The 27,786-nt window shown below is 35.8% G+C and overlaps 1 protein-coding gene across 8 annotated transcripts in view; it reads left to right on the forward strand.

Annotated features, from left to right (window-relative positions):
- TRIM33 (tripartite motif containing 33) overlaps positions 1–27,786 on the forward strand; it is a 144,106-nt gene that overhangs the window by 91,956 nt on the left and 24,364 nt on the right. For 5 of the 8 annotated variants that reach the window (XM_073809341.1, XM_033861542.2, XM_033861571.2 and 2 more), the window contains exons 5-12: positions 12,118–12,234; positions 14,718–14,832; positions 16,907–17,053; positions 17,536–17,653; positions 19,110–19,384; positions 19,995–20,159; positions 24,659–24,859; positions 27,441–27,551. In XM_073809341.1, coding sequence (XP_073665442.1) covers positions 12,118–12,234; positions 14,718–14,832; positions 16,907–17,053; positions 17,536–17,653; positions 19,110–19,384; positions 19,995–20,159; positions 24,659–24,859; positions 27,441–27,551 — 1,249 coding nt within the window. The remainder of the gene's footprint in view (positions 1–12,117; positions 12,235–14,717; positions 14,833–16,906; positions 17,054–17,535; positions 17,654–19,109; positions 19,385–19,994; positions 20,160–24,658; positions 24,860–27,440; positions 27,552–27,786) is intronic. The other 3 variants (XM_019919646.3, XM_019919644.3, XM_019919649.3) reach the window with 1 other exon arrangement.

A 27,786-nucleotide genomic window follows, 5' to 3' on the forward strand; every position in this document is an offset into this window, starting at 1 on the left:
TAAACTTAAAAATAAGTACTGTCTGGACCTTTACACGAAAAGTTTGCTGACCTCTGGCCTAGTATAAAATTGCTTTCTTTGAAGGTTCTGTGTGTATTTGAAAAGAATGTATATTGTACTTCAGGTAGTGTTCTACACTCAAGTATAGTCCTCAAGTATGTTGTGTTCTATCTATAGCCTCAGTAAAAGAACAAAAGTTTGTTCTTTTACTAAGAGATGTGTTAAAATTTCCAGTTATGATTCTCAATTTCTTAAATTCTTCTTGTTTTATCACTGTTTGCTCTCTATACATTTAAGCTATGTTGTCAGGAACATACTTAAAATGATTTTACTGGTGAATTGAGCCATTTGAGTTGACCTGTCTCTTATGTTAGCCTTGAATTTTGTCTTGTTTGCCAGCTTTCTTTTGGTTAGTGAATTGCATGGTATACCTTTTTCCTTTCATTTTTACTTTTTGCTTTGCTGTTATCCTTATGTTCTGGATTGCTTATGAACAAATATGGTTGGATTTTTCAAAATTAAGCCTAAGAATCTTTATCCTTTAGCTGACTTAGTGACTTAAATGTAATGTAAGTACAGTTGACCATTGAACAACATGGGTTTGAACTGCATAGGTCCGCTTATGCGTGGATATTTTCAATAGTAAATACTACAGTACTGCACAGTCTGGTTGGTTGAATCCCTGCATGCAGAGGTACCCTGAATTGGGAGTGCTGACTGTAAGTTATATGCAGATTAACCCCTGCATTGTTCAAGGATCAACTGTACTTATAGTTTCATTTAAATCTACCATTTCATCATTTCTTATTTTCCTTCCCACTTTATTTTTCCTTTTTCTTTCTTCTTTTGGATTGGCTAAGTATTTTTCATAATTCCATTCCCCCCATTTTACTAGCTCCAAAGTTATTTGTACTGTTTTTTTCTCTTGTTACTTATCAAAGTCTGTACTTAATATGATCACCCACTGCCTAATAATTTCAGACCACTTTAAAACTTCGTTCCCCACCAAAAAACTACTAGAGCCCATCAATGAGTTCAGTAAGGTTGCAGGGTACAAAATTAATATCAGAAATCTGTTGCATTTCTCTACATTAACGATGAACTATCAGAAAGGGAAATTATGGAAACAATCCCATTTATAATCGCATTAAAAAGAATAAAATATTTAGAAATAAGCCTACTAAGGAGATAAAAGGCCCGTGCTGTAAGGCAGCAGTCCCCAACCTTTTTGGCACCAGGGACCAGTTTTGTGGTAGACAATTTTCCTCGAACCTGGGCCGGGGGTGGGTTTGGGGATGATTCAAGCCCATTACATTTATTGTGCACTTTATTTCTATTATTATTACATTGTAATATATGATGAAGTAATTATACAACTCACCATAATGCAGAATCAGTGGGAGCTCTGAGCTTATTTTCCTGCAACTAGATGGTCCCATATGGGGGTGATGGGAGACAGTGACACCCGAAGTGTATTGCTTATGTCCAGTCTACCCTTTAAGATGCAACTTGCCACTTGCCACTCACTGACAGGGTTTTGATATGAGTCTGCAAGCAATTGATTTATTATGGCCTCTGTGCAGTCACACCTCTCTGCTAATGATAATCTGTACTTGTAGCCACTCCCGAGTGCTAGCATCACCACCTCAGCCCCACCTTTGATCATCAGGCATTAGATTCTCAAAAGGAGCGGGCAGCCTACATCCCTCACGTGTGTAGTTCACAGTAGGGTTCGTACTCCTGTGAGAATCTAATGCTGCTGCTGATCTGTCAGGAGGTGGAGCTCAGGGGGTAATGTGAGCCATGGGGAGCGGATGTAAATACAGATGAAGCTTTGCTCACTGCCTGCCACTCACCTCCTGCTGTGCGGCCCAGTTGGGGACTGACCCCTGCTATAAGGCACTGGTGAAAGAAATTGAAGAGGATACAAACAGGTGGAAAGGTATACTGTGTTCATGGATTGGAAGAGTCAGTATTGTTAAAATGACCATAGTTCCCAAGGTACTCTAGAGATTCAGTGTGACCCCTATCAAAATACCAAAGATAATTTCCACAGAGTTAACTCGAACAAACAATTTTAAAAATTGTAGGGAAACACAAAAGACCTTGAATAGCCAAAACAATCTTGAGAAAAAACAGAGCTGGAGGTATCACACTCCCTGACTGCAGAGTGTACTACAAAGCTATAGTAATCAAAGCAGCACAAAAACGGACACAGATCAGTGGAACAGAATGACGAGCCCAGAAATCAACCCACACACTTATGGTCAGTTAATACGACAAAGCAGGCAAGAATATACAGTGGAGAAAAGACAGTCTCTTTAGTAAGTGGTGCTGGGAAAACTGGACAGCTACATGTAAAGGAATGAAATTAGAACATTCTGTAACACCATGTACAAAAATAAACTCAAAATGGATTAAAGACCTAAATGTAAGACCAAAATCCATAGAACTCCTAGACAAAACATAGGCAGAACACTCTTTGTTGTAAACTGTAGCAGTATTTCTTTGGGTCTGTCTCCTAAGGCAGAGGAAACAAAAGCAAAAATAAACAAATGGGACCTAATTAAATTTAAAAGCTTTTACACAGCGAAGGAAACCATCAACAAAACAAAAGGACAACCTCTTGAATGGAAGAAAATATTTGCAAGTAATATGACCAATAAGGGGTTAATGTCCAAAATATATAAACAGCTCATACCACTCAACATCAAAAAAAAAAAAAAAAGAAAAAGCAGCCTGATTAAAAAATGGGCAGAAGACCTGAATAGACATTTTTCCAAAGAGGACATACAGATGACCAACAGGCACATGAAAAGATGCTCAACATCGTTAATCATTAGAGAAATGCAAATCAAGACCATAATAAGATATCACCTCGCACCTGTCAGAATGGCTATTATCAAGAAGACCACAAATAATAAGTGTTGGTGAGCATGTGGAGAAAAGGGAGCCCTCTTAACACTGTTAGTGGACATGTAAATTGCTGCAGCCACTTTGGAAAACAGTATGGAGATTCCTCAAAAAAACTAAAAATAGAACTACCATATGATACAGCAGTTCTACTTCTGGGAATATATCTGAAGAAAATGGAAACACTAATTTGGAAAGATACATGCAGCCCAGCATTCATAGCAGCATTATTTACAATTGCTAGAGATATGGAAGCAACCTAAGTGTCCATCAACAGATGAATGGAAAAAGAGGATATAATGTGTGTGTGTGTGTGTGTGTGTGTGTGTGTGTGTGTGTGTGTGTGTGTGTACACACACACACACACACACAGGAGTATTACTCAGCCATAAAAAAGAATGAAATTTTGCGATTTTCAACAACGTGGATAGACTTGGAGGGTATTATGCTAAGTGAAGTAGGTCAAACAGAGAAAGACAAAATACTGTATGATATCACTTATATGTGGAATCTAAAAATTAAAACAGACCAGTGAATATAACGAAAAAGAAGCAGACTCACAGGTATAGAGAACAAACTAGTGGTTATCAGTGAGAAGAGGGAAGTGGGGAGAGGTAATTAGGCATAGGGGATTAAGAGGTACAAACTACTAGGTATATAAGAAATAAGCTACAAGGATATGTTGTACAACACAGGGAGTATAACCAATATTTTATAATAACTAAATGGAATATAACCTTTGAAAATTGTGAATCACTGTGTTGTACACCTGAAACAAAATATTGTACATCAACTGTACCTCAGTTAAAAAATTTTTTAAAACTTTATTCCTCTCTCTCCTTTACTCTCCTTGTAATTATAATGTATTTTAATTTTCTGTTTTCTTACCCCTGTTGAATACACTATTACTGATTTTATATAGTGTTTTAGATTTACTTCACTTTTTTTTACTCTTTAAAATTGTTTTTTAATTGAAGTATAGTTGATGTACAATATTGTGTAAGTTAAAGGTGTACAATATAGTGTTTCACAGATTTATTTCACTTTTTTCCCTGCTTTCTGTTTTTTTCCTTCCACCTTCTCAGACCTTCTACCTTGATTCATCTTCCTTGCCTGAAGTTCATTATTTTTAGAATCTTCACTAAACGTCCCCTGGCAGTGAATTTTGTTTTAGTTTGTCTAAAAACATCTCCATTTTGCTTTCATTTTTTGAAATACATTTTTGCTTTTTATAGCATTTTATGTATAGGTTGTCAATTATTTTTTGTTGTTATTAGCACATTGGTTGTACAAGTACATTGCCTTTTTGCCCTTAAGAGTTCAGCAAACATTCTACCTGTTATTCTTTTGAAGGTAACCTGTCTTCATTTTCTGACTGCTTTTTAGGATTACCTCTTTTGATTTGGTTTTCTCAATCTTTGGACTGTGTCTTTCAATCAGTAATCTCACCAAGTAATGCATCTGTTGTGTTCTTGTCTTTCCTTCTGGAACTCTAACATCTGTATGTTAGACTCCCTTATACCATTCATGTCTCTTAACTTACGTATTTCCCTTTTTTGTTTTTAGCTCTAAATGTAAAACAGGCGTTTTCTTTTGAACAGTCTCAGTTTATGAATATTCTCTTTAGTTATGTTAAGCTTCCATTAAAATCCATTCTTTACACTTAAAAAAATTTAAATCTGTTACTCCCCCTTTAAAAAAATTATATTTTGAGATATGAGATTTTTTTGTTTTGTTTTGAGATTCACAGGGAGTTGCCCAAAAAAGTTAGAAGTCCTCTGTATTCTTTACCCCCATTTAAAAATAGTTGTAGCTTGTGTTTCATTCCTTAAATATAGTAAGTAGAGATATTTTGCTTTTGTTAGTGGGTCTTTTCTTTCTCTTTGTTTTTCTGTTGCTCAAGGTGCTTTGTTTCTTTATATATATATGGCTATTTTAAACTATGAACTTCTCATTTTCCTTGAAAATTATTTATGCACATACTTTGTCTAGAATTATGATGCTTTCTTCAGTAAAGGTTTGAATTTCCTTTTGCCAGTGCATACAAGCACTGCCAGGTTGGGACCATTAAATATCCAGAATGAAGTTGTTTCAGACAACCAGATGATGTGCACTTTGTCTAAAAATCCACATCGGGTGCTTTATGACGGCTACTTCTAAGGATTCTTCCCTCTCCTCTTCCACAGCATTATTGTAACTTTCTTTTAGTCCTGTAGAATTGGTAGAGGAGCAGGTTACTCTTATTACATCCTTACATTAAGCTTATAGCTCCTTTAGATCTCTGCCTTACGGTGGCATAGTTATGTGAAACCATCATCATAATCAAAATAATGAACATATTTGTCATCCCCAAAAGTTTCACCTTCATATATGAAAGCTGTTTTTGCTGTGTAACCAATTCTAGGCTGACAGTTTTCTTTCAGTACTTTAAAGATGTTGCTCTACTCTATCGTGGCTTGCATTGTTTCCATTGAGAAGTCTACTGTTCTGTCTTTATTCCTCTGTTCTAATGTATCTTTTTCCCTCTAGGAACTTAAAAATTTTTTTTTCTTTATTATTGGCTTTAAGCAGTTTGGAAATAATATACCATTGTGTAATTTTTTTAATGTTTCCTGTGCTTGGAGGATGTTGAGCTTCTTAGATCTATATAGGTTTTATAGTTTTCATCAAATTTGGGAAATTTTACTCCATTGTTATAATTTCTTCCAATATTTTTTCCCTGTTCCCTCTCCCTTCCCATTTGGGGATGCCACTCATACATATATTAGTGTTATTACAGTTGTCCTAAAACTCACTGTTCCTCTTTTGTCCCCTCCCCCAGTTTTTTTCTCTGTTTGATTTCAGATGGGATTAATAGCAGATTAGATGTTACAGAAGAAAAGATTAGTGAATTTGAAGAAAGGCAGCAATATAAAGTAGCAGCCTGTTCTACTAATGAAGTCTTAAGTAACTGAAACATCAGTTGATGTCACTGTGTTCCTTTTGGGATTTAATTAAAGTTGGCTTTTGTTTCTTGTTCTGTTTATGTGAGAATCCTGATATCTTCCTGAAGCTTTCTTGAGATTTCTACCCTTTTGGTTCTCATCATGGTTGCTCAGAGTGTGTGCTCTCTGCAGCTCTTGCTGAACATTTATGGCATAATCATCTCCCTTTCATATATTGTCTTGAATGAGGAACATAGATAGCCTCATTTAAAAATTCTCAAAAACACTCTTATGAGGTCTTTACATACATTGTAGGCTTTTTGTTGTTGTTGAAGGATTGAAGTTTTTTATTTTAACAGTGCAAATCATTTAAAATTATTGCCAAAAATAGTGGTGATAACTGGCTTTAAGCTCTTACTGTGCTTTAGTGAGCAAAGTACTATGTTGATTAAGTGCTTTGTGTTGTTTTGATCAATTTAATTTTTGGAGTAGTCCTGTAAGATAAATGCGATGAATATTACACATTTTTATGAAGAACTGAGACACAGAAAGTTGTCCAAGTCATCTATTACTGTGCAGACAATAATAGTACCTAGTCATTAAGTCTTTCTAAAGATTTAATGAGAGAATCCATGTCAGATACTTCACAAAGTGCCTGAAAACAGAGTAAGTTCTCAAAACAGGCTAATTGTTGTCATTTCTAGATTGATAAATACTGAGATAAAATATGATGTTCGGAATTTTTTAAGAGTAATCTTGACGATAGAGTAGGTGGGTATATTGACAAATTGGCTATAAATGGATGCTCTTTGCAAGTGGATGATAGGTTCAGTGGGGTTGAATCTGTAGTTTATTATATGCTTGAAATTTTATGTAATTCGTATTTATGAAATTTTATGGAATAACTGAATTAAGAAAGAAACTGAGTCAGAATTACTACATATCAGCTTTAAAGAATGTTTCCCTAGATAGTCAATTTGGATACAAACTAAGATAATATATTTCCCTAGAAGTGCCAGAGTAAAATCTTATCAATTGTTAAACACTCTGGCAGTTACTAAGAATAATACTGTAATTACTTGGCAAATAGAGTAGCATCCTTGTACAACTCAGAACCTAATAAGACTCTAAATGTGCATTTAAAAGTTACAGTTTGCAGTTAATAGCTAAGTGATTTTCAACCTGAAAAAAAAAATCCTTTTATTCATTTCCCATACTTATGAGAGCCCTCTCTTCAAAAACTTCTTAGCAAACTGCATTAAATAATAATTTATTTCTCAATAAATTACACACACACACACACACACACACACACACACGCATGATTCTCTCCAAAACATGATAATCAGTGGTATGTATATTATCCTGGGTTTCTATAATTCTAGCCAGAAGCACAGAAAGTCTTACTTATAAGGCCCATCATAAGTAAATCATGGGCGTGCATAATTTTTACCTAGACATTTTGAAATACTGAAAATAGCTCAGTGTGGCTAAGACTTCCATGTTAAGAATCACTGCTTCATATGCAGGATTAAAATCTAAGAAATTCCTTGATATATTTACATCTTAACAAATTTATGCTTAATCCATTTATTGGTTATTCTTTCCCCCCATTTCTGAAGTATTTCAACTATTACTTTGATGAGTTCAAAAAAGAAAATTCAGTGTTAGTTTATTCTTTTAGCTAAGAGACTCAGAAGTAGCTTGTAGCCAAAACTACTTCCATATTGTTCTTTTGTTTTTTAAGCTCTAGTTAGTATCTTTCTTCTAATAATACAGTTGAAGTTTATTCAAGTGAAAAGAAACAAGCCTGATTGTCACTGTTTTATCAATCTCTTGATGGTTCACTATTATTTATTATCTGAGTCCAACTTCAGCAAAATGTACAGTGCTCTTTAACATTTGTACCTCCCCGTCTCTTCCAGCTTTGTCTTCTTTTCCTTAGCCCTGAAAATGACAGGTGGCCTCAGAACTGTGTACTTTTGTACATTCAGATTTTTTCCCCCAGTGAAAGCTCTTACCTTCCTCCCAAGTTTGTTTACCTAGAAAGCTCTTACTCATCCTTTAACATCCAGTGCAGATGTCAACTCCTGTATGAGGGGAGGAAAGGACAGACACATAATTTCACCTAGGTGTATCATGGTGTGTTTGCTTGCTACTTGTTCATATGAATACAACAAGACATTTCTAGAAACAGGATTCTGAAACATTTATTTTGAGTTGAGAAAAGAAATAAAATTGTGCAGGGTTAAATTTTGTGAATTAAAATTTTATGAGTTATGATACTAGTTGAACTTTCTGCCAAATGCCTTCTTATTTGCAGACATAATTACACTCTGGGTCAGAAGATCTTTTCTTCCTCACAATGTAAAGCTTATGTCAAAAGGGTTAGCATGGTAATCTCATATTCCTGCTTCATCTGTACAGATTTAAACAAAGTATTTCATTTTGGACACAGAGAAATTATGGTATAGGAAATAAATAAAATGTTGTTCCTTCAGTGTTTCTTCAATGAAGAAATAGTCTTTGCTCACCTATGTAACAGCAGAACCTCTTTTAAAAGCCTTTTAAATTAAAATACTCACATGCTTTTGTGCTGTTTAATTAATATATCATACAAGTTATAATGTGCTAGACTTTACATTGTAGACAGTTTTTTTTTGCTTTAAAAATATTCTTAAAAACGTAAAATGATTTGTTTTGTTATGTGTATTTTACTACAATAAAAAATTCTTAGTACACAAAATAAAATCCTCATTAGCCAGCTGTTCTCTATAACAGCAATCCCCCTGTTGCTCTAAACTTTGCCTTCTAATTCTCTCAATTTTTCTTTTACTTCTTGATCCCCTCCATTCAGCAGACTTTCCTTTTGTTAACAACTTCATAGCCTTTCCTCCTATATTTACCTTAACTGAGACCTTCACTGAAGGCCCAAACATCTAGATGCTTATAGCCTTCCTCTTCATCTCAATTTCTGCTTTTACTTTAATGATTTGTGTCCACATAGACAATTATAACTTTGTCAGTACCTTGAACTTCTCATTTCCGGTGATCTTTTCTTGACTCTGCCTTAGCTAGGCATTCAGTTTTTAGGTTATACCATGGATGTTACTTTATATGGCTCCAGTTAAACTTTCAAATCACCAAAGATGCTGATCTCTGTGACAGAGTCCATTGTTCAAGTTTGTTTATTCAGCTATACCAATTAGTACCATAGCCTGATAGCTCATCTGAGCTACTGTCTTAGAGTTCTAGCTAGTCTTCCCCATCTCTCTTCTTCAGATCTTTTATATTTCTGTCTGATGATTTTCCTGGAATGTAAGTCTGATTATTACATCTTGGTTGGAATTCTTCAAGGGTTTCCTATTACTGAAAAACAAAAATCCATGTTTGAAGAGCATGGTATACCCAGCTCTTCACAATCTGGTTCTGGATTTTATTATTGTCTCACATTCTGATCTTTGCACGGCTTTCTCTAGGTATGTTGAAGTATTTGTTGTTCTCCAAATATGCCTCTGCAGTTAGCATAGGATAATTCTGTTCTGACTTCTCTGTGAAGCATTCCTTGGTGTTGAGGCAGATTTAGACACTGTGTTCTTTTTTTTTAATACATCTTTATTGGCGTATAATTGCTTTACAGTGTTGTGTTAGTTTCTGCTGTACAACAAAGTGAATCAGCCATATGTATACATATATCTCCATATCCCCTGCCTCTTGAGCCTCCCTCCCAACCTCCCTATCCCACCCCTCTAGGTTGTCACAAAGCGCCAAGCTGATCTCCCTGTGTTATGTGGCTGCTTCCCACTAGCTATCTGTTTTACATTTGGTAGTGTATATATGCCCATGCCACTCTCTCACTTCGTTCCAGCTTACCCTTCCCCGTCTCTGTGTCCTCAAGTCCCTTCTCTACGTTTGCATCTTTATTCCTCTCCTGCCCCTAGGATCATCAGTATCGTTTTTCTAGATTCCATATATATGCGTTAGCATACGGTATTTGTTTTTCTCTTTCTGACTTACTTCACTCTGTATGACAGACTCTGGGTCCATCCACCTCACTACAAATAACTCAATTTCATTCCTTTTTATGGCTGAGTAATATTCCATTGTATATATGTGCCACATCTTCTTTATCCATTCATCTGTTGATGGACACTTAGGTTACTTCCATGTCCTGACTATTGTAAATAGGGCTGTAATGAACATTGTGGTACATGACTCTTTTTGAATTATGGTTCTCTCAGGGTATATGCCCAGTAGTGGGATTGCTGGGTCATATGGTAGTTCTGTTTTCAGTTGTTTAAGGAATCTCCATACTGTTCTCCATAGTGGCTGTATCCATTTACGTTCCCACCAACGGTGCAGGAAGGTTCCCTTTTCTCCACACCCTCTCCAGCATTTATCATTTGTAGATTTTTTGGTGATGGCCCTTCTGACCTGTGTGAGGTGATACCTCATTGTGGTGTTAATTTGCATTTCTCTAATGATTAGTGATGTTAAGCATCTTTTCATGTGTTTGTTGGCAATCTGTATGTCTTCCTTGGAGAAATGTCTATTTAGGTCTTCTGCCCATTTTTGGATTGGGTTGTTTGTTTTTTTGATACTGAGATGCATGAGCTGCTTATATATTCTGGAGATTAATCCTTTGTCAGTTGCTTCATTTGAAAATATTTTATTCTATTCTGAGGGTTGTTTTTTCATCTTGTTTATGGTTTCCTTTGCTGTGCAAAAGCTCTGAAGTTTCATTAGGTCCCATTTGTTTATTTTTGTTTTTATGTCCATTTCTCTAGGAGGTGGGTGAAAAAGGATCTTGCTGTGATTTATGTCATAGAGTGTTCTGCCTATGTTTTCCTTTAAGAGTTTTATAATGTCTGGTCTTAAATTTAGGTCTTTAATCCATTTTGGGTTTATTTTTGTGTATGGTGTTAGGGAATGTTCTAATTTCATTCTTTTACATGTAGCTGTCCAGTTTTCCCAGCACCACTTATTGAAGAGACTGTCTTTTATCCATTGTATACTCCTGCCTCCTTTATCAAAAGTAAGGTGACCATATGTGCATGGGTTTATCTCTGGGCTTTCTATCCTGTTCCATTGATCTATATTTCTGTTTTTGTGCCAGTACCATACTGTCTTGATTACTGTAGCTTTGTAGTATAGTCTGAAGTCAGGGAGCCTGATTTCTCCAGCTCTGTTTTTCTTTCTCAAGATTGCTTTTGCTCTTCGGGGTCTTTTGTGTTTTCATACAAATTGTAAAAAATTTTTGTTCTAGTTCTGTGAAAAATGCCATTGCTAATTTGATAGGGATCACATTGAATCTGTAGGTTGTTTTGGGTGTATAGTCATGGTATATCTCTCCATCTCTTTGTATTGTCTTTGATTTCTTTCATCATAGACACTGTGTTCTTATTGCAGACTATGTACGCCTCCAGTATAGCTCATTTCACAGTGTAGTATCATTTCATATTTGTGCCTATTTATTATGAAAATATAAACAATAATGGATTTTATTTTACCCATGTATCCCTAGCGTATAGAAGAAACCCTAAAATACTTGTTGACTTAATGAGCAATTTACACAGAGGTAACAAAACTAGCAAAGAAAACCATTCTGCCTTCCTAGCAAACAAAGAACTGTAGTCTTGTACTGTCTAATTTTCACTATTATAATATTAGCAAATCTTAACATATACCACTTTGCGGACAAAGTTAAAATAAAACTCTGGTGTTGGTCATATTTTTAATTGATATAACCCTTTTGGAAAAGTTTGACAATATTTACAGTCTAGAACTGAAAAATTATTTCAAGGGTGATTGCAACAACAAGATAAAGAATAAAGTCAAATGCAGAGTTGCACATACATTGTGACTGAAAAGACTAAGGAACTAGATATTACAATAGTAGCAGTGATTTTATGTTGTTGGAACTGTGGGTGGTTTTCCCACCTTTGAAAGTATTTTGTATAATGTGGTTGTATTCTATGATTTAAAATGTATACAGCTTACACCAGGTTTTTATAAAAATGCAATCCTGAATCAAAACTCTAATTTAAGAGCACTTGAACGGTTTTGAGTAATTTTTTTTGTCTTAATAGTGCCTTCACAGTGTCAGGTTAAGAGGGAAAGGGGATTGGTAGTTAAAAGTTGCTGGTAACGTAGAGGGTGTGTGGCCAGCATAGAGTGTTGATCATTTAAGTAAGGTTTCAAGATTGACTCATGCAGCAGTTTTTCATTTGCAAATCGTATATTTTCCCTTTTAAATGTAATTTTTGTTTTTGTTTTAAAGGTATCAATTTTTAGAAGAAGCTTTTCAAAACCAGAAAGGTGCAATTGAGAATCTACTGGCTAAGCTTCTTGAGAAGAAGAATTATGTTCATTTTGCAGCTACTCAGGTGCAGAATAGGTAAGTATGTTTCCTTAAAACTATAATTTCAGTTTAAGGATTATTAAACACGATGGGTCCAGTTTAAATTGTTTTCCTTCTATATTATATTAAGCATATATAGAAAACATTGTTTTGGAGGGGTAAATGGTATGTTTGAGTTTGGATTATGATAATTGTTAATTAAAGAGAATTTAATTGCTTCAAATTTTGAATACTCTTTTAGGATACATCTTTGACTATTTTATAATTAATATGGCTCTAGCCTTTGTCAGCCTTAGTTAAATGTAGAAAAACCAATTAATGTGTAGAGAGTTGAATTATAAAATTTTAACTGGAGACTGTGTGGAAGACAGGAGAGAGTATGAACGGTGGTGGACAAATTAATTTTCCATCTGTAAAACAAGCATTAAAAACAGTACTTATCTTAGTGGTATTATTATGAGAACACAGTTTCTGGCATATAGTAAACGCTCAAATTGTAGCTGTTGTTATTTTTATCAATAACACTGTCAGTTTTTAAAAATCCTATTTTCGTTCATTTCTCAATAAACTAAATTTATTGATAAAGCAAGGGGGACTGGGACTTCCCTGGCTGTCCAGTGGTTAAGACTGCATGCTTCCACTTCAGGGGGCACGGGTTCAATCCCTGGTTGGGGAACTAAGATCCTTCATGCCACAAAGTGGGACTAAGTTCCATAGTGAGTAGGTTAAGAAGATTAGGACTCTTAAAGGAGTCCTTAAAGACAAACACTTGGAGCTGGCATAATTAAAACCCATATGTTCCTAGAGGTATGAATAGGGTTGATATGTGTTTATTCTTCAGATTCACAAATATTGAGACTTCTAGAATACTAAAATTAATTTATGATGATTTAAAATGACACATAATAAATACTCAAAAAGTATTGAAGATGAATGAATAGTACATTGTATATTATTGATACATTATAAAATAGTACATAAGATATTAGTAAGAATTTAGTAATATCACATTAAAAAGTGATACCAAAGGAAAATAAAGGCTCCTCAGAGGTTGTAGATAATATAAATATATAGTTATTCAGTAGTCATGGTTAGTTCTCGTGGATATGTCAGGATGTTTTTTATATTGCTGATATATTATAGATGATATTGGAGGGGATAACTGTCTTCTCATAAATTACAGATGGATGTCCTTTCCAGAGAAAGGATAGTGAGATAATTCATATGGCAATCCCATATTTTTATACGTATATTTTGTATATATGTTCCTGAATCTGTGTAGAGAAGTGAAGTTTACAAGATTGCGTAGGGTTGGGGAGATTATTTCATCTCCAGAAAGCTTAAAAAAAAAAAAAAGTATTAAAGTAATAAAATGTCTATACTTCTCCTGTTAGATTCTTCGATGACCTTTCTCCATTTTTTAATGTACATTCATTTTTTTTGCTGCCTTCACAATTGAGCATATATTTAAGCATGCTTAAATTCAGGGGAGTTTGCTTTCAGCATGCTTAATGGTTTCAACCTTTGGCTGAATCGTTTTAAGGTCATGTGTTCTTACCACTAGTGATCAGCATTCTCATTTTTAAAAATGTCTTCCACTCATTTTAATAAGATAAGGACAAAATTGAATAAAATTTTTAAATCAGTGCCTGAAGTACAAAGGAGAGAAAACTACATTTTTGACCCGGTGTATTCAAGTTATTCAAATTTGAATTTGGTAAATGAAAGGCAGTTTTAGCAGTTGAAAGTGTCAGTTATAGTTTGTACAGAAGTAGAATATATAAAAGTTTAAAGTTACCATCTTATGATTGATTGTTAACATTTTATGTATTTATATTAGTAGAATTCTTCTCTTCCTATTTTATAAATAGCAAGGTATTGGCTATTTCATATTTACAACCAAAACTTTCATAACTACATGGGAGCTTATACCTGTTTCTAAAACATCTAACAGCTGTTTTTTAAAAAGGAATGAAAATGTTTTATTCCCTTAACCGTATACAGTAGGAAATCATTTTGAGAAGACCCTGTGGAAGGGGTATATCTGAATTCACATTTGAAGTAGTTTTAGTGAAACTAAATGCGTCTAAGCTTCCTCTTGTTTCAAAAGATAATAGTAGTATTGGTTGCAACATTTTTTTTTGCACATTGGTTCTGTTTAATCTTAATGCTTCTCAAGAACAATGTGCCATATTTTACACTAACCAGCAATCACTGATGTCAGTTGTTTATCACATCCACGTCATAGAAACTAAAGGAGATTGCCATCTAGATTAATAAACTGTCCTTTATGAACTTAATTTAAAATTAATAAATATTTAATCCATTCTTTGTCTACATACATAACTTGTTTGGACCAAATTGAGTGGTCAGGTCTGCCAAAACATAAGTTGTACATTTGACAAAGGTTTAATTTTAGTTACTCGGTTAAGTGCCCAGTTGGATGAATTTCTGTAACAGTTGGTAATTCAGAGACATAGGATAAGTCTATAACCTAATGATGCATTTCTCTTATTCAGGATAAAAGAAGTAAATGAGACTAACAAACGAGTAGAACAGGAAATTAAAGTGGCCATTTTCACCCTTATCAATGAAATTAATAAGAAAGGAAAATCTCTGTTACAGCAGCTAGAGGTATGGTTCAAAGCCAAAATAAAACAAAAACTGCTTCTCTTGCTCTTTAGCTGTTTTTTAATGTTTATTGAAAGCTCTTTTAGATTGGTTGGGGGTGGGTATGAAAGTAAAGTCAATTAAAAAAATTTTTTTGTGTGTTTTTTGTTGGAAAATAGGCCTTTTTCAAGTTAGTTACTTTGCAGCCCAATTTAACACTTTAGATGTATCGGTTAGGAGATAGTGTTGTTCTCTTAGGAATGAAAGAATTATTACTAAAATGTGATATAAATGAAGACAAAGCTGACCTGCCACATTCCCTCTTCTCCTCCCCACAAGATAGGTCCTCAATTTAACTTTTACATATGAATGTATATTGGGAGTCTTACTGACTCATGTGTGTTCTTCACTTTATTTTTTAAATGTTCCATAGTTTTGCTAAAAATGCTGCTCATTTTGAAACTTAAACTTTAAATTTACTCATAATTTTGTTATATTAGGTCTTTGTGTTGTATATTGAGAGTAATATGTGAATGTAAATTTCTAGATGAGAATCCAGTCAATTTGTGAAATCTAAATTAAGTTCTAGTCAAAGACTCTACTGATCATAGTTGGCTGGTTCTCAAAATTTTGTGCTTTTAAGTTGGCTTAGATGATACCGGGTTATGTTTAAAGCACCATTGAATAGTAACAATTTAAATTACATGAATATTTGATTATTTAACTTTTAATTACTATTAACCTCAAATTTTTCATAGTAGATTTTTTTCTGTTCCCTTCCTTCATAGAAAATTGTTGAAATACTAGACACAGTTACATATAAATAAAATAAATGTCAACAGAGAATTATTTCTGAATTTCTGTCTTTTGAAATACATCTTGCCGTTGAGACACAATTGTGAAATTAAAAATACTCTCACACATATTGTTAAATTTTGAGATCTCTTGCAACTGTTATATATCCAGCTGAGTTGCAGTTAACCCTAATAGATTTTTGTTTTCAGAAGGACCTTGTAAATGGAGAGCATGAGCAAGCAATTATTTTTGATACCTTTTAACTTACAGTAAATACATTTTAATTATAAGTCTAAAGTAATGTTCTGAAACCATTTCAAGAACTTTTGAATTAAAAAGATACCTCTTAATGCTAAAATATACACAAATACCTACTGATAAATCTGCCACATATTTCTAACATACTAATGATTTAAGCAGTAGATGTTTTCTAGCGCACTGTGTTTCTAAACTTTGTAAGATAGAGGTTTTCCTGTAAGCTTTATAAAAGGGATGATTTCCAGGGAAGTTGTAAATGAAACTTCTGTCATTTGAATCTTTTTATCCATTGATTTACATTATAAAATGAGTAACTTATTTCCTTAGGGAAAAAATTGTTCAGTAAACCCAGTTGAGTCATTTTTGTAAGAAAGTGGTTAAGAACGAAGAGGCAAGTTGTACAGTATGCTGAATGTCAAAGGACATAGGACATCACCTGTCCCTTCTGGGAATTTTTGTTCCCAGAAAGCAGTTTATTTTTCCTTTGCAGCACTTTCCTCAAATTGGTCTTTCCTTCCACCCTCACTTACTCCCTTGTTCTTTATGAACTTTTGTCATATAAGAAGCTTCCCTAGTTCTACTCTTAGAGCTCTGGAATTCGTCTTTCTCCTTTTGCCTTACATGTTGAAAATAAGAGATTTTAATTTCAGCCTCATGCCATGCACCACAAAATTTTCTTTGGCCTGAGAAGTGTGTTAAGATTACATAAAATTATTTCTAATGTCATATGTCAGAGACTCTATATATTAGATTAGCCTAATAAACACTGTTTTTAACAAAGGCTCTTCATCTTCTGAAGGAAAGGGGAGATATCACTAACATTAATTTCTGTATGTGGAATGTCTATTTTGGACTATAGAACTAAGTTTTGGTCCCACTTTTGTTAGTGACTTTTTCCTTGATCATAGACTCATTAAATAATGAGGAGCTTATTAAGTTATCCCATTTTAAAAAAGAAATACAGGTATTATGTTCACTGGCAATAGAAATTATGAGTTGATTTTTTTATACAGAATTCTAAAGTGAACCTCTTGTTCTGTTTCAGAATGTTACAAAAGAAAGACAGATGAAGTTACTACAGCAACAGAATGACATCACAGGCCTTTCCCGGCAGGTGAAGCATGTTATGAACTTTACAAACTGGGCAATTGCTAGTGGTAGCAGCACGGCACTACTGTACAGCAAGCGACTGGTGAGACACATAGTATCTTATTTTTCTTTAAATTGACTTTATTAAGATATTATTTACATTCAGTGACCTGCATCTGTTTAAAGTATAGATTTTGAATTTTAGTAAAAGTTATCACCATCACCTCAAAATACAGAAAATTTCCGTCACCCACAAAAGTTTTCTTATTTTTCTCTATCCCTGGCCTTAGGCAACCATTAGTCTCATTTCTCTCATTTTCTAGAATTTCATATAAATGGAATCATACAGTAAGTCTTGAGTCAATCATAGGTTTTGGAGATACCTAGTAGTATAATGTAGTTTATCACCAGAAATGGCAGAAATTCAAGCATGTGCCTTCGATTGCTAATATCGTTTTTTAAACACTGATACTATCTCATCTGAGATGGACACTGTGGGGTTACATGAGCTTTCATGTCTTTATCTTGTATGTTTTCTCAAGTGATATTTAATTTTAAGACTAATATGAATTTTTTCCCTTTTAGATTACTTTTCAATTGCGCCATATTTTGAAAGCACGGTGTGATCCTGTCCCTGCTGCTAATGGAGCAATACGTTTCCATTGTGATCCCACCTTCTGGGCAAAGAACGTAGTCAATTTAGGTGAGAAATAATTCGTTTTATGGCTATAACTTGGAACACTGAATTAGGAGGAGAAAGCATCTACAGCAAGTTTTAGATACTTAAAGTTTTTAAACTTCATTCTAACATGTAAACTTTTTGGAAAATATGTTCTTCATTGGAAACTTACTTCAGCTATGTTCATTACATCTTTAAGTATATATAATTATAAATTACTTTAAGAATGTTGAGGGTCTCCTCTGTATAGTTGTTAAAATTATGTATCATTTCTAACTTTTTCCCCACATCTTTTAAAATTGGTATCGAGTGTTACATATCAGAAACTTACCAAATGGGTCTTTAGTCTTTGGAAGAATTTCTTACATGCTTAGTAGCTTATGTATTAATTGTACAAAATTGCCCACTTGAGGAGGACCTCCATCCAGTATGCTGATGTGTCCGAATGCCATGTTCTGAGGAATGTTTGAAAGATAAGAGTAGCTCTTTTCACATGGAAGACAAATGGACTTTGCTTTTGTTACTCCACAGTGTGGACCTAAGGGCCTTAGGTGAAAGTTACAGATAGACATACAAAACCAGCTCAATTTAAAGTAAAACAAAACCCCCCAAAACTAACCAACAATTAGAGCTGTCTACAGATTGATTAAACTCATTTTCAAAATAGTCAAGTCCTCACCATTGGAAGTTGTAAAAGCAGAGGTGGGTAGCCTTTTGTAAAAAAATGTAATCTTTGTGTATATTCGTTTGGCTATACCTTTAGATCAGGCATCGGCAAACTATTTTTGTGTGACGTGGTACCTAAGTTTGGTTTTTACATTTTAAAGGGTTGTAAAAGCAAACAAGTAAAAAACAAAGAGTATACGACAGATTTTATGTGGCCTGCAAAGCCTAAAGTATCTGGCTTATTACAGGAAAAAGGTTTGCCAACTCTACCTTAGATCAAACCTTACTAAAATTTGCCTTCTATCCCTAGAAAGTACCTGGCTCTGTAAAAAGGAAGGAGAATTTGTCATCTCCAAGGGTATAAGTAGTTTAAAACATTCAACATTTCCACAGAAGACAGTTTTGTAGCAATATAGTACTCTGCCCTGCACATTTTGACAATCCAAAGGCAGGTGGAATCAGTATTAGCGATCTTGAGTATCCTTGAATCTTCTCAGGCTAGAGATGATTTAGACTGCCTAGATGGGCCTCCTCTAATACTGTCTCTTTCAGCTCTTTAATTTTCTGAACATCTGTGTGAAAAATAAGGGCAGATAATGTATTATTCTGAGTAATCAAAAGTCAATGAATTGGCTTTGGACTATATTAGGTTTCTGATCTTCATCATCTTTAAACGTAGCTCCCATCCCTTCTGTGCTGTTGGAAACTTTGAGTGGTGATAGTTGTCAGAGGAAAGAGGAAAATATAATGATTAACCACAAAGTAGATGTTAGTTGATTACATGCAAATTATTCTCATTTTTTAAATCCTTCAGGTAATCTAGTAATAGAGAGTAAACCAGCTCCTGGTTATACTCCTAATGTTGTAGTTGGGCAAGTTCCGCCAGGGACAAACCACATTAGTAAAACCCCTGGACAGATTAACTTAGCACAGCTTCGACTCCAGCACATGCAACAACAAGTGTATGCACAGAAACATCAGCAGTTGCAACAGATGAGGATGCAGCAGCCACCTGCACCTGTACCAACAACAACAGCAACAACACAGCAGCACCCTAGACAAGCAGCCCCTCAGATGTTACAACAACAGGCGAGTATTATTATATCACTGCACTATTGATATAAATTATGAAGATCTTGAGGCTACACTCTGTCCTATATAGATGAGTTACACATTTCAAAGTTACTGATGGGGACAGAGGTCAAAGATCAGTTTAAACATTTGCCTTGGGTATGGCAGGGATGTGGGGGAGGTGTGAGGAAGGACAAGAAGTAAATACTTATGATGGGAAACAAAATTAACTCACTAGTACTGTGGAGGTATACACGTTTTTATCCCTCTATACCAGATCTTTTTTGTTTAAACGTGTGGTTTTGGACCAAAGAGCCATGTTGTTTCCTCCTAAGATCTGACACGTTCTTTAGGCTTTTGTTCAAATCATTCCCATCCCTATATCTTTCCTGCTGTCTCCCATCCAAATCAAAACTATTAATCTGTGGTTGATTAAGTTAACGCTGATAGGCTTTAAAACACACATATACTGAGAGAAGGAGATTGGGGTAAGAGATGAGGAAAATGACTTACACTTTTTACTTTATGCCCTTCCATCCTGACAAAAGTATTCTTATCATAACGTTTTATAATTGAAAGATAAATTTATAAATATTATTACATAAATGGCAATTTCTGCCTTTTGCAGCCTCCAAGATTGATCAGTGTGCAAGCAATGCAAAGAGGCAACATGAACTGTGGAGCTTTCCAAGCCCATCAGATGAGATTGGCTCAGAATGCTGCCCGAATACCAGGGATACCCAGGCACAGTGGCCCTCAGTATTCCATGATGCAGCCACACCTCCAAAGACAAGTATGCCTAGAGTTCCATTTGTAAGAATCATATAATTTTAAAACTAAAAGACAACAGTTTTCTTAATCAGTTGTGGGGTGGAGGGAGGGGTGGTCATTGATACGTTTGAGAATTTGATTAATGCTGTGTATCTTCCTGTCCCAGAAAAATACACGTACAATTTTTATTAAATTCTTTTTTCACATCTTCATTAGATCATTGCTTTACAATGTTGTGTTAGTTTCTGCTGTACAACACAGTGAATCAGCTATATGTATACATATATCTCCATATCCTGTCCTCTTGAGCCTCCCTCCCACCCTCCCTATCCCACAGTGGTCACAAAGTGGTCCCCTAAGTGGTCACAAAGCACTGAGCTGATCTCCCTGTGCTATGCGGCTGCTTCCCACTAGCCATTCATTTTGCATTTGGTAGTGTATATATGTCAGTGCTACTCTCTCACTTCATCCCAGCTTCCCCCACCAACCCTGCCGTGTCCTCAAGTCCATTCTCTAAATCTGCATCTTTATTCCTGCCCTGCCACTAGGTTCGTCAGTACTGTTTTTTTAGATTCCATGTGTATGCGTTAGCATATGCTATTTGTTTTTCTCTTTCTGACTTACTTCACTCTGTACAACAGACTCATACAGACTTCATCCACCTCACTACAAATAACTCAATTTTGTTCCTTTTTATGGTTGAGTAATATTCCATTGTATGTGTGTGCCACATCTTCTTTATCTATTCATCTGTCGATGGACATTTAGGTTGCTTCCATGTCCTTGCTGTTGTAAATAGTGCTGCAGTGAACATTGTGGTACATGACTCTTTTTCAATTATGGTTTTCTCAGGGTATATGCCCAGTAGTTGGATTGCTGGGTCATATGGTAGTTCTATTTTTGGGTTTTTTGTTTGTTTGTTTGTTTTTTTAATTAATTTATTTTTGTTGTGTTGGGTCTTCGTTTCTGTGCGAGGGCTTTCTCTAGTTGCGGCAAGCGGGGGCCACTCTTCATCGCGGTGCGCGGGCCTCTCACCATCGCGGCCTCTCCCATTGCAGAGCACAGGCTCCAGACGCGCAGGCTCAGTAGTTGTGGCTCACGGGCCCAGCCACTCCGCGGCACACGGGATCCCCCCAGACCAGGGTTCGAACCCATGTGCCCTGCACTAGCAGGCAGACTCTCAACCACTGCGCCACCAGGGAAGCCCTATTTTTCATTTTTTAAGGAACCTCCATACTCTTCTCCATAGTGGCTATATCTATTTACATTCCCGTCAGCAGTACAGGAGGGTTCCCTTTTCTCCACATCCTCTCCAGCATTTATTGTTTGTAGATTTTTTTTTTTTTTTTTTTTTTTTGCAGTACGCGGGCCTCTCACTGTTGTGGCATCTCCCGTTGCAGAGCACAGGCTCTGGACGCGCAGGCTTAGCGGCCATGGCTCATGGGCCCAGCCGCTCCGCAGCATGTGGGATCTTCCCAGAGTGGGGCCCGAACCCGTGTCCCCTGCATCGGCAGGCAGACTCTCAACCACTGCGCCACCAGGGAAGCCCTGTAGATTTTTTGATGATGGCCATTCTGACCAGTGTGAGGTGATACCTCATTGTGGTTTTGATTTGCATTTCTCTAATGATTAGTGATGTTGAGCATCTTTTCATGTGTTTGTTGGAAATCCGTATGTCTTCTTTGGAGAAATGTCTAATTTTTTATTAAATTTTAAGAGTTTCTTTGATGTCATTAAACCCATTGTATACTTTGGGTTGAGAATCTCTGACCTAGTCCAACCAATTCATTTTAGAGAAGTGCAAAACAAAGGAGCTTGTTATGTACCCACAATCATAAGAGACAATGGTAGAATTAAGATTAAAACTTTAATTTCCTAAAATTGTTCCTCTGCTCTTTTAATGTGACATTTTGACTTTTTTTTTTCCTCTTCACTCAGTATTGTTCCTTTTAGGATGGATATACCTACTCTTAAAAATAAGTGTGTTTAGAGGCATGTTTTCTGATCTTTGCTTGAATAGTAGATTATATTTGTATAGGAGGTATGATTATAAACATGAGGCTACTTTTGCATAGGATTTCTAGTTATATAAAAAATAAAGGTCATTTTATAATTGTCAGAGTGATGTTTCTCAAAGCATGATTTAAAGACCATCAGAATGACTGGGGCACCATGTCTGAAATAGACTCTGAACCATATCCACTGAATCAAAATTTCCAGGAGGGGAGTACTCATAAATGTGTGAACTTTTACTGACTCAGATCGATCTGCATACTGAAGTCCTAGATTAGCGATCCTTCAACTTTTTGGCCCAATTACCTCCAGAAAGACTTTTGAAAAATACACACTCCCTCACATTTGAAGGTTGACATTTAAAACTTCCATTACAAGTTTAAGTTTAAATAGTTGCAAAGGACATACTGTTTAGCATATTGTATTGTATAAATATTGACATTGTAAAGTAAAACCCTTACATTATTCTTCTAAGTGGATCCACTGGAGTCCCAAATACAGAGGCAAGTTCTTTTTTGAAAGTCAAAATTATATACTCCCTTTTCCCCATGGACTTGAATTTCTGTTCTACTTTTACAGAATTTTATCTTAATATATTTAAGATACATATTTAAGATATTCACAAGTTTGATAGACTTGTGAATCAGTTTGTTGCAATTTTCTGCTGGAAAGATGTCTGTTGCAATTTGAAAATTCTTAAATTTCCAGTTTATAATGCAGTTATTAAACTTTAAAACTTTTTCTTTAGACCAAATTTTCATTACAATTATTCCTATACAGTTGTTTAAATATATTTACATGGTTTAAGATTATTAGGAAACAAAAATAAAATTCTTTTAGATATACATTTCTTATTAGATACATGGAGCCTTTCCCCTTCCTTCATGTATGCCTGTTTGTATGTCTGTTACCTTGTACTGTTAGAGTAAGTCAGAATTCAACGCCGATTTTTTTTTTTTTTTTTTTTTTTTGGCGGTACGCGGGCCTCTCACTGTTGTGGCCTCGCCCGTTGCGGAGCACTGGCTCCGGACGCGCAGGCTTAGCGGCCATGGCTCATGGGTCCAGCCGCTCCGCGGCATGTGGGATCCTCCCGGACCGGAGCACGAACCCGTGTCCCCCGCATCGGCAGGCGGACTCTCAACCACTGCGCCACCAGGGAAGCCCCAACGCCGATTTTTATTACTAGTTTTTTTTTGTTATTGTTTTCATGTGATGCTCAGGAAACTTGTTCACAAAAATTGGTATCTGGGAATTAAAAACGATTTCTAAAATCTTTTTTTTTATCAGTTGACAACTTCTTCAGGTCTTTCTTTGTTTTTGTTGATCACCAAGTATCAGAACCCACTCAACCATTACCCAGGTTTCAGAGCCAGGCACTTTGTCAGCAACTTGACACCTTTATTTTCAACTGTACCTTTGTCTGTCTCTTCAGGAGATTTTTTGTTTGTTTTGTTTTTCACCCTGGGGCAATATGCTAGATAAGATTGGGCATGAGTTAAAGATGTGTTGTTTTGTATTTTGTTTTTGGAGGAGAAAGGCAGTTGTGAAAGAAGTAGTTGGAAAAAAGAACTCACAGACCATGGCACATTCTTAGGTAAATTTGGTTTTCTTCAGGAAAAAAGTATATATGAAGGTCGACTATCTAGACTTTAATTTCCTTAAAAGTATTCACATACCCATGTACCCCTTAGTGTACTTGGAAAGCCTTCAAGTATTACCAGGGGGGAGGTACACCGTTTGGAAAGGTGCAGAAGCTACATAATTGGATTAACCAACCATCTCAGAACATTGTCCTTAGACTTTCGGGCTCCTACAGAAATCACTGAATGTTAGAATTTTAAGTTTTTAAATACTTCAAATGATTTGTATGTGTATAGTAATTTGTTTCCCAAAGATTTTAATCTGTGTACTGTCTTAAATGATCCTCATAACACTCCTCATAAAGACAGGTATCCATTTTCATTCATCATTATCCACATTTCTAAATTACCAAGATTGTGATTTGGCCTAAAGTCACATAGTATTAAGAGTCAGGAATTGATACCACGTTTCCATTTGTAAATTCATTGTTCTTTCTACCATATCAGTTACATAATACACAATTATACAATTAATTATTTTTATTTTAAAAAAGACAGAAGTGTCAGAGTGAAATATAGGCACAACAGTGGCTTTCCTGGTTTGATGTTTGAAAACTATGGGCTTCCAGATCATCTATTTATATATATCTTTGTTATGAAGTAAGATCATATCACCAGTCTGACAGGGTACAATTATTGGCAAGTCTATTTTTTTCTAAATACTACACAAAAATGAGTAGAAAAATGATAAGTTTGAATTTTTTTTTTCCTGCATAAGTTTGAGAGGGCCTACTTCTTTGTCTCTCAGCCACAGGTATCAAACTCTGAACTTGTGTATCCTTCCTAAACTGAAACTTGTTGTCAAGGTATTGTTCATATTTGGATATCCTGGCAGATCAAGTAATGATAACATCTTTTTTCCTAACAGCACTCAAACCCAGGGCATGCTGGACCCTTTCCTGTTGTGTCGGTGCACAACAACCCAGTCAATCCAACCAGCCCTACTACAGCTACTATGGCAAATGCAAATCGAGGTCCCACCAGCCCATCTGTTACAGCAATAGAACTAATTCCTTCAGTTACCAATCCAGAAAACCTTCCGTCGCTGCCAGATATTCCACCCATACAGGTTTGTATTTGAGTGAGAGATATAAAACCTTGTGTTAATTAGGGACTTAGAGTATATATTTCTGGTTGTTTTTGTTTTTTTTAATTCAGGAGCAATATTTTTTTTGAAATTTCCAAAAAGTAGAGTATAAATAATTTGAATTTTAAAAAGTTATGTGTGCTAAAACTAACACTCCTCAGTATTTTAAAGCTACAGAGTGTCAGCTTTGCTGATCTATCTGCCAGCAGGCAAACTTTGTGTTAAATGAAGCACTTCTGATGAAGGTTTAGATCCAGAGAGGAGACCCAGTACCAAAATACAATTAAATTTTTGTCAGTCTTCTGTTAGGTACAAAAGGGATAGTCAACCCCCGGTGCAAACAGGTTGGACGGAGAAAGGAAGAGATTGGAAGGTCTAGATATTAGGCATGTGGCGGGGGGGTGGGGATGGGGGGTGTATACTGAGAGAGGAAGTAATAATGAGGAGTAGAAGATGAATGGGAAGGGCCTCTGAGCTGTCTTGTCCCTTTCACCTGTAACGTTTTCCTGAAGAAAAATATCATTCAGTGCCCTCTGAAATTTCATAAATTCGTTTGAATTAGAAGCATTTTATTTTTAAATGTAAATATAAAACTTGAAGGTTGTACTGGGTCATTTCAAGCATTGTATGAGTTATTCAGAGTCAGGGGTCACCATGGGAGCAAGGAGCAGTGAAATTACTAAGACACTAGGACCCGTGACTCTCTACTCTTCGTTGCGGTGCGCAGGCTTCTCACTGCGGTGGCTTCTCTTGTTGCGGAGCATGGGCTCTAGGTTCGCGAGCTTCAGTAGTTGGTGGCGTGCGTGGGCTTCAGTAGTCGTGACGCACGGGCTTACTTGCTCTGTGGTATGTGGGATCTTCCCGGACCAGGGATTGAACACGTGTCCCCTGCATTGGCAGGCGGATTCTTAACCACTGTGCCACCAGGGAAGCCCCTGTAGTGGTGTTGAGAGTACTAGACTACTATATAGAATGGAAAATTTTGGAATATATCAATAAGAAGTAAAATTTATAAGTTGTAAGCTTATAATTTATAAACTTTCAGTTTAATGCTTGAAATCATCTCATATGATATATAATATCCCTATTTCATGGAAGAGAGTAAGAATGGTTAGTGACTTTCTCAGTGTCACCCAGTAAATGGGTAAGTTGGAATTCAAAGCCCAGCTCCTGATTACTGAACTGAGAAAGTCCAGTTCTCTCCCCACTTCTGTCCATAGAGATAGCAAGGAGGTGGTTTGAGATCATAGGCCTGGAAAGGTAGAGTATTAAGGGCCTTTGGGCAACCAGAGAGAGGTAGGTACAGTATTAAAGGAGTCATTTAAGTTTTACTAAGCACTCCATGCTAAAGTGCCTGGGCATTGAAGATAAAAAGAAACAAGACTTTGTTCCAATTTTTAGGAAACTTTCAAAGGGAAAAGAAAGGTTGCTCATGTCAAACTTAACATAATCTGCTAGGGCCACTGTCACAGAGAGCAGATAGAGGAAGGGTGGATGCTCCACATCTTTGAAAAGCTGGGCGTCATAAGGGAAATGGGTCATTATTAGATCTTCCTTGTCATCTTTTCCCAGGAGAACTTTGAAATCAAAACAAGAGGCTCCAGAATATATCCCCTCCCATCTTTAGTTAAAGTGGGGTAGAAGGAGCAGAATCCATACCTTCTCTTATGAACCTTCTCTTCCTTGCAGACATAATGCCTAACCTTATTTTTATTTACTGATTTATTAAAGTATTGACTCCTTTAAAAAACTGAGATACAATTCACGTACCATAAAATCCAACTTTAAAAAATGTACATACAATTCAGTCAGTGGTTCTTAGTATATTCACAACATGGTGCAACTATCACCACTGACTAATTCCAGAACATTTTCATCACCCCGAAAGAAACTACCCATTTGCAGTCCACTCTCCATTCCCCTCTTTCCCAGCCCTTGGAAATCACAAATTTACTTTGTTTTTATGGATTTGCCTATTCTGGACATTTTGTATGAATGGAATGATGCAATATGTGGTCTTTTGTGTCTGGCTTCTTTATCTTAGCATAATGTTTATCAGGTCTAAACACGTTGAAGCATGTATCAGTACTTAATTCCTTCTTATGGCTGAATATTCCATTCTGTGAATATACCACATTTGTTCCTCCATCCATCAGTTGATGGACATTTGGGTTTCCACTTCTTGGCTATTAGGAATAATGCTATGAACTTTTGTGTGTAAGTTTTTGTGAACTTGTAGGTTACCAGTTCTCTATGCAAATTTCTAGGAGTGGAATTTCAGGGTCATATTGTATGTTTAAGTTTTTGAGGAACTGCCAAACTCTTTTCCACAGTGGGTGCACCATGTTACATTCCCACCAACAGTGTCAGTGTATGAGGATTTCAATTTTTCCACATCCTTGCCAACGCTCGTTATTGTCACCTGCTTTTAAGAGCAATTAGAGGTGGGTACCACAGAAGTACAACCACAGTAAGAAGTAGTTAACCATATTAATCAAAAATAGAAAGGGAAGCAAACCTATCGTCTCTTGAAGATTCATCTACTTTTTTTCCTATCCTGTAGTTTCCGTGGTATAGTGAAAAGAAAAGAATCCTGGGGGAGGTTACACAGGAAGCAGACAAAGTAGCATTAACTATGCAACGCAGACAGGAAGTAAATACAAAGCAATTTCAGGTATTTGTTGATATATCTTAATACTGATCATTACAGCTATCCAGTATAGAGTAGAAGTTGATTTAAAGAGAATTCTCTCAACTTGAATTATTTTTTATTTCACTCTACTATCCATCTCCAGTGGAGTTATAATATGTGGTAGTAATTTTGACCTTTAGGGGATACATGATGAACCTAAATACTTTTTCAGTAGCTAAATGAATATTAGAATCTGTTCAGATTAGATTATAATTAA

Source organism: Tursiops truncatus, chromosome 1, assembly GCF_011762595.2.
Source record: "Tursiops truncatus isolate mTurTru1 chromosome 1, mTurTru1.mat.Y, whole genome shotgun sequence".
Taxonomy (NCBI): domain Eukaryota; kingdom Metazoa; phylum Chordata; class Mammalia; order Artiodactyla; family Delphinidae; genus Tursiops; species Tursiops truncatus.